Here is a 13,448-nt window from a genome sequence, read left to right as displayed (position 1 = left end):
TGACTTTTCAAAATAAAAAAACTTTAAGAAATGTGAAATGTTAGTTTTTAAAACTTAAGGGAAAAAAATGTAATAAATTTTATATTTTTTAATATTATTAATAAGATAACGATTTTATCCCTACTAATAGAAAATTTTAACCTCAATTAATTAACGGGTGAGACTTCAGATTTTTCAAATCTCGTGGATTTCACTTTGGAATCACACCTAAACTTAGGTGAAAAATAATCCTTTGGCCTTTTGTTATTGAGTGGTTTAATTCACTTTTATATAAGAATGGATTTAAACTAATATTATTTGAACTCGGTGAATACCCTTAAAACAAGGTTAACTCAAATAAACTTAAATTCAATTTGAGAGTTATATATTTTCGAATTCGAATTTTAAGAGTATTTGGTTTGTCAAACTCGTAAGTCTAAAAAAATTATATATAAATCAATTAAAACGATATCATTTTAATTAATACATATCAAAATAATATTGTTTTAATACCGAATCAAACTCAAACTCAAGCTAAACTTGAGTTCGATTCTTCTTAAATGAGTTGAACTCGAATACCTTTAAAAGGAGCTTAAACTCAAACTTGATTTCATTCAAATCAAACTGAATTCAAACTCACTTAAACTTAAACTCAATTAAGCTCGAATTCAACCCTATCCCCAAGGGTGAAAACTTGTAATACACTATTAATGCAATTCTAAGTTTGAAAAACTTAACAATCATAGCCACCACCACCCAACCATTTCCAAACCCATTAAAATTACCATCCATTCAAGCCCAAACTCAATAGAATTATCATCCATTTTTAATAATTTAACAATGTATTAGGGTTTTTTATTGTATTTAATGGACAGTCAAAAGTCAAAACAACCCCCAAAAGTTAGGCCTACCAGGGAGGAAAAGATTAGAAATAAATTTATCAAATTCTGTTGCAGCACCTTAATAGGGCATTTAGATATGACTTAATGTCACAACATAGTAACACTCAGAAATCTGAAAATGCAAAATACAAATAGATAGTCATAGAACCTGGTTTCTCCAAAGCTCTTATCAGAGAAGGGTGGAAAAGAGACTTATAAATTTAATACAAGTATCCCATCGTGAAGTGTTGATCAATGAAAACACAATCATGTCTGCTGTTCAGGATCTTGGATTGGCGTCATGCCACCCCTTGGTGCAAGGTGGAATATCCATGAACTCGTCAAATTCTTTCACATGAATGTCACAGCACTTCCACTGAAATAAAAAACAAACATACATATATACCATAAAACATTGACTTGACTTCAATATAAATATCAACTAAGATAGAAGCTTATAAAAGAGGTGCATTTAGTTATAACAAAGTCTCACCCCTCGCATCCGGTCATGAAACACAGCAGGCCCTGGATGGTAACTACATGCAGTCTCATGATTATCCTTTTCTTTGAAAGTTTTACCACATCCCTTATTTTTGCAAGTTTGCAGCTGGTTTAGATCAATCCTCTTCACTGGAGCAGGAGGCACTTGAACATCTACATTGCTTTCAGCAGGTGCTATATTGACTGAATGGTTCGGTTCCTTGGCTTGTGAACCTATACAGAAGTCCTTCCTCAGCTTACAAAACAACATGGAATTGAAAGGAAAATATGGAAGCTATGCAACATGAAAGTTACTTAATTCTGTTAACGACTAAATGCACTTCAAATTACAATGTGCTTGGGAAAGAAAGGAGCATCAGTTATATGTTAAAAAAACAATATTTCCCATGGCATGAAGCTGGCATCTTATAGGAGCCACTAAAAAAGCCAGAACATTTCAATTTTAATGTTTTCATCACTTTGAATCTGCAAACCAAAACCCCAGTTTTGAAAATAAATAAGTAAAAGCAACTTAGTTTAAACTTCCACAATTTTTAGGACACCGGTAAGATTGAAAGCACATGGTTCACCTTTTTTTCTCCCATTCACGAGGAATGTAACAGAGAGTAGACATGAATAGAATAAAGATTCTTTCTACTGAGTTATTCAGACTTTTATGCTAGCTACAAACAAACAAATTTAGGGCTCCCAGAGCTACCACTATTGCACCAAAATACTATGAAAAACAAATTAGAAATCTTCTGCTGCCATTAAGCCCAAAAAGTAAGACACAAACAATGTACATTCTCTATATCCATAGGAAAAAGTGTAGAAAAAGTGTACCATGATCTGAACAAAAGAAGCCCTGCTGACATCTAGGGCAAAGTTCTCTTGCTGAAGTAGTGGACATAGGAGCAGCTGAAGGAACAGAAACTGCAGGTTTTGGAGTGGCTTTTGTTAACACCGGTTTCTCAGTAGTGTGCTTACCTGTCTTACATCTTCATTAATAGAAGAAACTTTGAGCAACTACTACTAATATAAGCTTGGCAAATAATTTAATATGCAAAAGGCAAGAAAACTCGTGTAACTAGACTGAAATATACTTAACAGACTGTTGCTTCAACAAAAAGTGAACCTATAATAAATTAATTTGAAAGAACAATTACACTAATCACATTCAACTTAACAACTACAGGCAAACTTTGCCCCTATAATAAATCAATCCTATCTATGAAATGTTGGAACATGGTATGTTTTTGCAGTTTCTCTAATTCTTTTAATCATTTTCATTTCTCCTTTATCCATTGACCACTGATATAAGTATTGCAGTGTTAGTGGCACAAATCTGCCCTCTCACACCCAAAGTCACAGTCTTTTCCTTTGTCTACAACAAAAATATGTACAGATGAAGCACCAAGTTAAAATGATCAAATATAGTCCCTCAATTTGGCTGCACGCTGGTGTATATATATTTCTTTCACAGATGATAAATGTGGATTGTGAATAGAATGGCAGTGGAACATGTTCAACAACAAAATTGTTGGATGCATTTCCAGTATTCAGAACCATTTTTGGTTGCAAATTAGTGTTATATGGTTTACGGCTTTCTATATTCATACGAAATTAAGCCAACTTTCATGGACTCACAAGAAAACCAATAAGTGGCTCAATATATTTCTGTAAAAGATAATTTGAGGAAGTGGAACTTTTGAAACTGAAGGCAACCAATCAACTATGTTCTGGATGAGAGATTGCATAATCTCCATATTCAAATGAGTTGTTTATCATTTGATCAAATTCATGAAGGAACTAAAATGATATACAGAAATAATAAATTGTTTGATTGAAAAAAAGGCATCCAAGAACAGAACCGAGTGATAACAACATCACCAGAAATTCTACATGCTTCACCAATACAGAGCAAGTATTTGAGGATGGCAAACATATCTACTACTTTGTATAAGTATACTCTATTAGTTTATGATCGACTGCTAGTGCAGAGACAAACAATTTCTGTTTATAAACTTTCAAGTACCATAATGAAATATGAACAGCACTTACCCTGGAATTTCTAAAAACAAGCTAAAATCATGACTTCTCCTCTTGCAACAACTCCACTCTTTCATCCCATCATGAAAAAAAGGCTGGATAATGGAATTAACACTAATTGTGTAAGGAAAATACATGATCTTATTTATTATTATTATTATTTTTTTAGAAAAGAAAAAAAAAACTATTTCAAAACAAGTAAATATATGAATGTCTGACTTACTCCCTGATTGATTAAATATGCCAACGTGGTAAAACGAAGCCACAACCATGCAAGATAAAAAACGGGGTATCAGCATGATAAGTAAAACACTGAGCAAAGTTTAATTGCAATTAGACATGAAATTATCATACTTCAGTAACCACTTAAAAAACAATTATCAAGCATGACAAATTATATATAAGTTCAAATTATTTCCGAAAAAGATATTAAACAATCAGATATATCCAAAAAGAAACAAATTACCCACTGAAGAAAAAAACCAATATAGGTTTAAAACATAAGTTTGAACGACTAATAACACACTGCTATCAATTCTCTGTATTTATACTGCTACCCAATAAAATACTTTGTAATTCCTATAATTATACTGTTTAGAAAATAATGGCATCAAACATTTCAATTTCCACAAACAATATCAAAGATAAAAGGCAAGTTCGCAATGTTTTCTGTGATCAATTCAATCTATCTTTGCATATATTCTTCAAATTTGACAAGAACTTGTTGACACGGATTTAATATCAAGGCTATTTACTAGTACAATTATCGAAACCATAACTCCTTTCGTTCAGAAACTTGGACTATTTTGTTTATCATTGTTTCGTAAATCAGATACATTCACTCATACATCAATGAATCTAAATCCCTCGAGAAAATACAAAACCGACTATTGATTACTACAACAGAAGTAATGCAGTCAGTTTCCTTTTAATCGGAAACAATCAGCGATCAAAATTTAGAAAAAAAGAAACAGCAAAACGATAAAATCCGAATACTTACGGAAGCATGGTAAGTGCAGGAATCTTCAGGATTATCATCTTCAGAAAACATCGCGTTACAGCCAATTCGCTGACACTGAAGTTTTACCACCTGTTCGTTTCGCTGCTGATTCTCCATTCTCTGTCTCAGGTAGAAGACTTGGCGAAGACTCAAATGTAAATATTTAGGGATTCGTTGTCGTCTCAAAGGAGTCCCTCCCAACCCAAAGGCTATATTTCATTTTTCGTTCTTTCCGCATATGTAGGGTAAGGTAGCTTCATCAAAACTTATGGGCCGAGGTCCATTTGCACCTGCAGCTAAAACAGAAAATGAGTAACGCAATGGATACTCTGATTTCGAATTACTATTATAGGGAAAGGCCGAAAGACTTATTCCCACTAAGGTCAAGTGTATTTTCAAACTTCCACATGTAAAATTTTAAAAAATTTTGCATAGGATTAAAGATTAGACTGTTATTTAACAATTTTTTTTAAATTAATATTTTATCTCACCTAAAGTTTGAAAAATGCCATTTCTTTTTTAGGGTTTTTTCCTTCTCCATTTTGACCAACAACCAACTCTTTCCACTCATCTTTCTGTTTCGATCGCTCGAGAGACATTGTCGACTGCTAATGAAATGGAGAAAGACAGGTCTTCGTCCAAAGAGATAAAGACAAATCGTCTTCGTCTCCTCAAACAGACAAAGACGATTTATCTTTATCCATTCAAATAATGTTCGAACAAAGACAACACTATATTATTGTAAGTGGGGATGGTGTTAAATTAAATAATCACATAATAATTGTTAGTGTGGGTAGTGTCCTGTCCTGTGAAGCCAAAATTTGTTACAAAAGATATAAACAACACGAATGCCCATCATGGAATTGAGTAAAACAATCCAATGTGCTAAAGCAAATAATTCGATACGACGTACCGTATGAATAAGCAATATTTGACTCTGTATTTCATAAACCTGGTTAATGCTTCTCAAGTTTTTTTCCTAACACTTTAAACTTCCGCTCTAGGTTACAACATGCCAAACTGACTTGCATGAAGAAGGGGTCATGGACCCACAAAATTATATTTACAATGCAAAGAATATTGAAATATTATGGGTTTGGCCGTATCTTAGGCTTACTTGTCTAACAAATACAAATGAAATCCTTGATTAAAAAAAAAAAATGAATGTATATTTCCCGCGATGAGCTTTGGTGCAACTGATACCCAGACTGCCCTCAAATAATGAGACCTTGTAAGGTAATGATAATGGCACCAAACCCTGATTTTGCAGATCATTGAGATTTCTCCTGTTAGTATTCACTTGGGATCACAATATTCTGTTATGCACTTCAATAAGGGAAGATTTCTCCTGTCAAAATAAACAGAATTACAAGAAGTCTAAAATATTGGAGAATTCAATGATAGCTGGTCATTTCAAGTTTTGTATGCTAAAATAACAATTGACTATAGGAGTGGATTGGATTCGAATTAAGCTTATTTGAGTTCGAGTTTTAAGGGTGTTCGGTTCATCAAACTCACGAGCCCAAAAAATTCAATACGAATCAACTAAAACAATATCATTTTTTACTAATACGTATTAAAATGACGTCGTTTTAGTTATTTTTGCTCAACTATAGTATTGAACCGAGCTTAAAACTTGGTTCGAGCTTAAACTTAGCTCAGTTTGAATCTAAACTTAATTGACCATGCCATGGTAGATAAAGACAACATCTAACATGTCCTAAAAGAGAGAAAGAAACCTCATCACGTGGGGTGCTCTCTGAGGGGAACAAACGCAAAAGAACTCCCAAGCTCATAACACTAGGTATCAATTTGAACAGAAGAGGAGTTGTTACCTGTAGATCATCCTTTCCCATGATCAAATAATGGCTCACCCAAGGAAGAATTTAAAATGACATTTTAAAAAAAAAAAGCTATTTAAAGTTTCCATGTGCAGATATCATTCAACAAATTACCAGACTGAAAGCTGTTGTTCCAAGAAGTAGCAGGTACATCTTTCCCTGTATAATCACCCAGGTATTAAGTTAATCAAAAAAATTTATTAGGGCATAAATCAAGCATCAGGAAAGAGAGACAGATGTCACCTCTACGAGATGAAGATTTGAGGCTCGACTTAAAAGAACAAAAGCAAACTCTCCAATTTGGGCAAGCGATACACCAACCTACATCATATAAGTTAAAGAGATAAAAAATACAAACACAAACTAAAGAATCTGCATCTTATATGCATAATAATGTATTTGTTGTATAAGCTTAGGAAACCAACTTACGAGGAATGATGTCCTAATGCTATACCCGAACAACTTGGTAACTATAGTAGCGACACCAGTCTTTACAACAATAACCAGAATAACAGATGCTAGCAAAATGTCCACATGGTTCCATAGGAAATGTACATTTATAAGCATTCCAATACTCGAAAGGAAGAGAGCTGCAAACAGGTTACGAATTGGCTCCACCTACAGAGCAGAATCACATCAAATTCAGGAAATATGTCCAAATATTTTCAGAAATGAAACTAACAAATGAAAAAAATTTGTTAGTGACAACCAGAATAATGCAGCATCTTGAATGAACACATCCCTGTGGGTAATTGACATTTTATGAGATCAGCCACTCAATTTCAGGGCTTTATGAAAAAATATTGCAAATTGGCACTTATGATGTTTCATACAAATGACAAGCCATGAAATCCTATCAAGTTTGTAATTAGAAAGAACACAGGCTATGTACAACAATGGACAAAAAGCTCAATATAGAACGAACAAAATAACAGAGAGAGAGAGAGAATTTAGCAACTAATGTATGAAAAACAGAACTTATAAAGCACAAAGAAGTACCTGGTCTAAAGTATGTTGAGCAAAGTCAGTGGTAGATATCATAACTCCAGCAATAAATGAGCCCAACTCAAGACTAAGGCCCAGCTTATCACTGCACTGAAAAGGAACTCCAAAAGAATCTACTGTCAAAGGGTATGACCACTTAACAGAATATATACAAATTGCAGAAACAGTAAATTTAAACTTGGAAGGATATATAGTTGAGCATATATGAACCTTTATAAAACAAGTGACAGTGTAGTGAACTTACCCAAGCAGATAATAAGCAGAAAGCAACGGCAGCAAGCTGATAAAGTTCATTTGTCTGGATAAAAATTGAAGACAGTGAGTTTACAAAGAAAATCCTAATAAAAAGTGAAGGTGAAAATTGCAAGCAAATGTTTAAAAAATATACATGTAAAACTCACTTGAGATGATAGTTGTATCATTAGTTTTAGAAAGCGGGGAACAAATGTCCAGGAGAAAATAGATGCAGCAATGAGATATACCGACAAAACCAGCAGCCTGAAGTTAATGACAATTAAAATGCAAACAATGAGAAGAACATTCATACTAGAGAATGAAAAAAAAAAGTATCAAACAAACAAACTTACAGCTTTCCCATTGAAACCATTCCTTGTAAAGGGCCACTACTGCCACCCAAAACTGGGAGCAGTGCAAATAGTAAACCAACAGCACAATCCTGATATATCAATAGGTCAAAGAATGAAGGGATATACTCAGAATACAACCTTCCAACTGCAAATGCAATTTATATAAAAACTGAAATTTGAATGTGTGTGTGTACACACACACTTAAAACATTACCTGAAAAATAAGTGTTCCAATTGTAACTTGACCGTGCAGAGCATTATTACTGTTCTGTTCAACTAAAAATTTCACCACCTGGTACACATACAGGAAAGCATCAACCATACATAGAATTTAGAAAGTAGAAGCCAAGATGTAAGGAGGAATTCTAAGGTCAGAAATATAGAAAAGTAGTCACAAAAAAATACCACTGCAGTAGATGACATTGACAGGAAGGAACCAGCAAATATACCCTCTGATAACTTTGCTCCACACAACTACAAAATCAGCAGATAGTTCAACTTTAGAATCCATTTACATGGGATATCATAACTTTGAGATGTCATTATAAAACCAAATCCAAATGCTATCAGTGGCATACCACAGCAGTTATGGAACACAAGCACATAAATATCAAAATCTGTAGGATCCCTCCAAGAACAGCAACAGGCCCCACTGCTCTCAACTGCATTGATGTAAATCCAAAACAGATATTATAAAGAGAGAAGAAAAAATGTCAAGATTAGCACAGAATTTTAAGCATTAGCTACCATATAGGAACCAATCACAGAAATTTATTAAAGCTAATAATAATGTTACCTTTGCCAAAGAAAACTCTAGCCCCAAAGCAAAAAGAAGGAACACCACTCCAAACTGTGCAAAAGTTTCAACCTGTGATGAAAGAAACAGAAACATGTTACCTCTTAGGAATTAAGATACTGTTTTATTAGAATAAAATATTTTATTAGGATAAAATTTTAATATAAGTATAAGATATTTAATATTAGGATAAGATATTTAAGAATAGGATAAGATTAGAATAATATATTTAGTATTAGGATAAAATAAATGATTTGGATAAATATTTGAATTTAGAAGGTAACTAAGGTAGTATAAATAGAGATGACTGGATTGAAGTAGGGGAGAAGAATATTGTTATTTGGGTCATTTGGGAAGCCTTTGGCTGATTGGGAGGCTACTGCCTTTGGAAGGAGTAGACATCTTTTATTGTCAACACTTTTATTTTAAAAGTTGGAAGCCTTGGAATCTAGTTTGAATAATATAACTAGTGGAACTGAGTCAGTGACCAATTCCATTGGTCACTGAAAGGGTGTTGGAAGGAATGGAAGGAGATTGTGAAAAAGAAGGTGATTGAGGAAGACAACGAGATCGAAACTCAACCACCATTGTCGTTGTCTAAGGAGGAAGTCGTAAAAAGACCCATGATTGACAACGAGATCAAAGTTCGATTTAGAGTTCTTGCAGTAGATAAGGTTGAATTTGGCAAGAACAAAGTTGCGAGTTTGAGATTTGAAGCATATGCGATAGTACTTAAGACAAACGATGTCAGTAGGGCTGGATTCGAACTGAGCTTATTCGAGCTCCAACTTGACTCGAACGAGCCCGAAACGAGCCAACCCTATACAAGCTCAAGCTTGAGCCAACATTTTTGAGCTCGAGTTACTCATCATATTTGCGAATTAAAAATTTTAATACAGAGCGACGTCGTTTTGACCAATATGTATTAAAACAACATCATTTTAATAACAAGCTAGTTAAAAGCTTGATTTCAAAATGAGCTAAACCAAATTTGAGTCGCGTTTGAGTTTAGCTTCCACGAACTCGAGCCTTACTATATGCAAACCAAGCTGAGCTTGAGCTCGACTCAGCTCGAATCCAGCCATGGATGTCAGAGTAGTGTTTTTGGCAATGGTGAATAACATAGAATTGATTTTTCCAATCACTAACAACATTAGTGGCAAAATGGGAGGGATTTTTTTCAAATTAGGTAAAAAGAAATGTAAAAAAAATCTCAAAACGATCCCACTTTAAGGACAAGATGGTTTTCAGAGAGAAATAAAATATTTGATTAGGATAAGATATTTCTGAATAGGATAAAAGTAGGATAATATATTTAATATTAAGATAACATAAATGATTTTGATAAATATTTGAATTTGGAAGTTAAATAGTATGAATAGAGATGATTGGATTGAAGGAGGGAAGAAGATTATTGTTATTTGGTTGGAAAGCCTTTGGTTGATGGGGAAGGCCCTTTAGAAAGACTTGACACCTCTTGTTGCCAACATTATTTTATTTTAATATTCATAATATATGTATTGGGTCTATCATTATCTAATATCATGATCACCAAAAAACAAAATGGAATACCAAATCACTATACATGGCACATCTACCACAGATCAGTAATAGTTGATGAAATATCTACAAATTCACAATAAGCCTAAGATCCCCAGTACATGAGCTCAATGGAAAATGATTCATTTTGTAGCAGTCACAAAGAGAGTTTGCTATTATTAACAAAAGAGGCTTAAACAAATAGCCTGGAAAAACCTTTCTTCTCCTGGGACATACAATGACATTATTATGTAAAATCAGTCACTCAACAGGGTATTTGCTAGCTTTAGGAATACTTGTATATTTATCTAACAATCTGCCAAGAAAAATATAAACCTAAAGATGATCTCAAAGTAAAGAAAATCTTCAAGAAACAACTCATGCACTAAGTGTACAAATACACACTAGCATCAGAGAGATCACATTGACAATAGCTAAAAGAAGAAAAGAATCGAAGTGAGCACTAGGCATATAACAATAGAACATAAAATTATGACTTCAAGAAAGAATAATACAAGCTATTTACAATAACACACCTGCACCATTTCACTAATGAATTTTAGCCCCCCTGGTCCGACAAGTGAACCCGCAAGAAGGTAGCCCACAATAACCTATCATGCATTTAAAAATAAGTTAGAAAGGAAAAAATAAAGAACTCCACAATAAAGCATCATAAAAATCTCTTAATGTTGCTTAGCATGAACTGTTTAACAACTAAATAACCACTCAACACAAGCAATTAAATGATTAATTCGACTAAATTGTATGCTACAAACCGGTTGTCCCAAACATGAAAAGATAATTCCACCAATGGCAGCAGAAACTATGATAACCACCAAATCAGAAATTAATCTGCACCAATAGTGAAAGCAATATATATTAGACCATAAAATATGAGGCAGTAAAGGAAACTTAGAGTCATGCCAAAATATGACAGTTTTTAGGTGAAAATGAACCGAATGTACCACTGTCATATCACAACATCCTCAAGATTAATATTTATTCTAGTAAATTCAAAATATAAATAAATAAGCATATGTAAAGACTCTAACCTCAAATCTACTTGAAGTACTGGATACTTAGATTTCTTGTTTGACATTACAAACACATTATCCTAGAATCAAGTAAGAGAAAGTTAGTAAGAAATGACATTAAAACCGAAAACTGTCCGTTCAAAGAATCTGTTAAACTTTGCACATTAACTATTACAACTTTAGGACACCTTCTTGTCAATCAATGTTGTTGCATCATCAGATTGTTCTTGTTCTAGGGAAAAAACATCTTGAAGTTGAAATGACCGTGTCCCACTGAGAAAAATACATAATATAAGAGGGAAACAAAGACTCATTTCAGTAACAGAAGAAATAATTATGTCTGGTTTCAGTATATATATCACATATATTCCCAAATTTTAGTTTTGAAACACAAGGGATTTATACATTCCCATACTTCGCCTCTTGTGTATCATTCCTCTTGACCTTCTCATGAGTGATTTTTGCTACAGTCTCCAATACAGCCTGAAATACATAACACAACTCAACTTTGACATACGCAGGAGAAAGCAAACAGTAGTAGGAGTCTAGTTACTAAACTAGGGGAAAAGACTTTTACAGTAAGAAGTTAACTGTATTCATTGTCAATGGTCACTGGCATACGAAAAGCTAAACAATTTAGTTTTAGCTTTCATATATGCAACATAATGAACCCAACCAAAAAAGGTAAACAAATGGCATGTAAAATATCTCGGATTTCCCCTTTCAGTCCACACACAGGCACTTCCCTTCTTTAGTATAAGCCAAAAATGATTAAAAAATATTACACTGTTACACAATAGCCTTTATTGAAGAAGAAAACCTACTTGCTGATCAGCTACACTGCTGTTGAAGCTTGTTCCATCAGATCCTTGTGATAATAGAAAGCAAGAGAAAGTATCAACTCAATAACAGTGAAGCAACCAGTCAAGAACAAAGGAACACAATTAAGTACATAGGGGAATCACAATCTTGTTACAACTGACAGTTGAAATCAGTAAAAACATAAACATGAAACATGGCACATCTTGAAGGTAAACATTTTGGAGTCCAAATCTGAAGCATAGAGATGGGCCCATAACATCAACTTTTTCTTTTTTCTTTTGTAATCTAGAAATTCCCGAACTTGCTTTGCCAGCCTAAGCTCGAAACTGGTGCCCACTAAACCCTAAAATATTTGAGAAGTAGGAAACAATGGCCTTTGACCTATAAAATCAACCTTACCAAGCATAACTCTCTAAACTTCAGAGATTTTTCATCATTTGGGAACGAATGCAATTATTGTTCTTGTAATTAGTACTATCATCTTAAAACTTCATCTCTCTTAGTGGGATAATTAGTTGTTCAGAGAAGAGTGCAATTTCAATTCTCAACAAAATAATAAAACATATTATAATCAAATCTCCTTTGCAGCCTTTTAAACAACAATGTCTATTAACTAAGCCTAAAGCAAACCAGCATAAATCACCATCACAAAACCCGAAACACCACAAACCATAAATTCACCATCAGAAAGAGAAATTTGAAAAAAATAAAAAGCCTAACCAGCAGACTGCTCATTCTCAGGAAACTCTTTCTCCAGAACCCGATCGATAATTTTCGCTATGCTGCCATCTCCTGCATCTGTCCCCGAAGAATTCACAAGATTTCCATAAAACCTTTCCCTGATCTCTTGATCTGATCTAATGGACGCACATATCCGCGCATAAAACAAAATGAGAACCAGACAATACGCGCACCGAGGCACCCTACGTTTCGCCATTGATAGTATAAAATTCACGCGGCTCTGTTAAAAGTGCGGCAACTTGGATGTACGACGGAGAGGTGAAGCGTCGTCGTTTTTATGGTAGTTACAAATGAGAAATTTTAACTGTCAAGCGCGGGATGGTGAAGGCAAATGAAAATGACTCCTTAAGACCATTTGACTTTCCTTGTAGTTTCAAATGAAAGAGATGAAGACTATTGCTTAATTTGATTAATGTAGTTGTGACGTTACATCAGCCATGACTAAATTTTAAATCACGTGACGGATAAGAGGGTAAATAAGTCAATAACTACCATATAATCAATTTACTATTATGACAAATTGGTTAAAATGATAAAATCAATTCATGCGGATGTGCCATAAACTCTAAATTGCCCTAACGAATCAATGAAGATAATTTTTTTCATTTTCATCTAGAGCAAAATTCATTATTTTCTATAAAAATAAGTTTAAAAATAAGGATAAAGAAAATAACAGAGTATCGAATACTAACAA

General features: G+C 33.7%; 2 protein-coding genes across 4 annotated transcripts; both read right to left on the bottom strand.

The window, feature by feature from the left end:
• Nucleotides 1-861: 861 nt before the first annotated feature.
• Nucleotides 862-4,637, bottom strand: LOC123197776 (cysteine and histidine-rich domain-containing protein RAR1-like). 2 transcript variants are annotated; one of them, XM_044612157.1, is made up of 6 exons: nucleotides 4,390-4,637; nucleotides 3,613-3,615; nucleotides 3,402-3,484; nucleotides 2,184-2,338; nucleotides 1,354-1,574; nucleotides 862-1,236 (listed from the first exon to the last, which is right to left on the bottom strand). In XM_044612157.1, exons 1-6 carry the CDS (start codon nucleotides 4,504-4,506, stop codon nucleotides 1,141-1,143), a joined length of 675 nt encoding a protein of 224 aa, XP_044468092.1. In that variant the 5' UTR covers nucleotides 4,507-4,637; the 3' UTR covers nucleotides 862-1,140. The 2 variants fall into 2 exon arrangements, with proteins under 2 accessions (XP_044468092.1, XP_044468093.1); XM_044612158.1 differs by lacking the exon at nucleotides 3,613-3,615 and having other exon boundaries at nucleotides 4,386-4,541.
• Nucleotides 4,638-5,306: 669 nt separating this feature from the next.
• Nucleotides 5,307-13,135, bottom strand: LOC123197775 (K(+) efflux antiporter 5-like). Of its 2 annotated transcripts, none has more exons than XM_044612155.1 (20): nucleotides 12,734-13,135; nucleotides 12,016-12,059; nucleotides 11,607-11,674; nucleotides 11,380-11,464; nucleotides 11,210-11,271; nucleotides 10,934-11,009; nucleotides 10,694-10,768; nucleotides 8,619-8,690; nucleotides 8,401-8,484; nucleotides 8,228-8,296; nucleotides 8,037-8,114; nucleotides 7,823-7,911; nucleotides 7,637-7,733; nucleotides 7,480-7,533; nucleotides 7,230-7,325; nucleotides 6,660-6,848; nucleotides 6,474-6,551; nucleotides 6,345-6,389; nucleotides 6,129-6,224; nucleotides 5,307-5,737 (listed from the first exon to the last, which is right to left on the bottom strand). In XM_044612155.1, exons 1-20 carry the CDS (start codon nucleotides 12,948-12,950, stop codon nucleotides 5,696-5,698), a joined length of 1,716 nt encoding a protein of 571 aa, XP_044468090.1. In that variant the 5' UTR covers nucleotides 12,951-13,135; the 3' UTR covers nucleotides 5,307-5,695. The 2 variants fall into 2 exon arrangements, with proteins under 2 accessions (XP_044468090.1, XP_044468091.1); XM_044612156.1 differs by having other exon boundaries at nucleotides 11,597-11,674; nucleotides 12,734-13,134.
• Between the last annotated feature and the right edge of the window lie 313 nt (nucleotides 13,136-13,448).

The sequence above is a fragment of the Mangifera indica genome, chromosome 15 (assembly GCF_011075055.1).
Source record: "Mangifera indica cultivar Alphonso chromosome 15, CATAS_Mindica_2.1, whole genome shotgun sequence".
In the NCBI taxonomy this organism is placed as follows: Eukaryota; Viridiplantae; Streptophyta; class Magnoliopsida; order Sapindales; family Anacardiaceae; genus Mangifera; species Mangifera indica.
Note: the sequence above shows the minus strand (reverse complement) of the source record. Positions and strands in the feature narration are given on the sequence as shown.

Excerpts from the sequence above, each read along its gene's own strand:
- LOC123197776 (XM_044612157.1), bottom strand. The coding sequence starts at position 4,506 with ATGGAGAATCAGCAGCGAAACGAACAGGTGGTAAAACTTCAGTGTCAG. Across the intron at positions 2,339-3,401 it reads TTGTTTTTAGAAATTCCAGG|ATGTAAGACAGGTAAGCACA; the intron begins GTAAGTGCTGTT and ends CTATTAATGAAG. Across the intron at positions 1,575-2,183 it reads CTTCTTTTGTTCAGATCATG|GTTCACAAGCCAAGGAACCG; the intron begins GTACACTTTTTC and ends ACTTCTGTATAG.
- LOC123197775 (XM_044612155.1), bottom strand. The coding sequence starts at position 12,950 with ATGGCGAAACGTAGGGTGCCTCGGTGCGCGTATTGTCTGGTTCTCATT. Across the intron at positions 10,769-10,933 it reads TTTCATGTTTGGGACAACCG|GTTATTGTGGGCTACCTTCT; the intron begins GTTTGTAGCATA and ends AATGCATGATAG. Across the intron at positions 5,738-6,128 it reads AGAGCACCCCACGTGATGAG|GAGAAATCTTCCCTTATTGA; the intron begins GTTTCTTTCTCT and ends TTATTTTGACAG.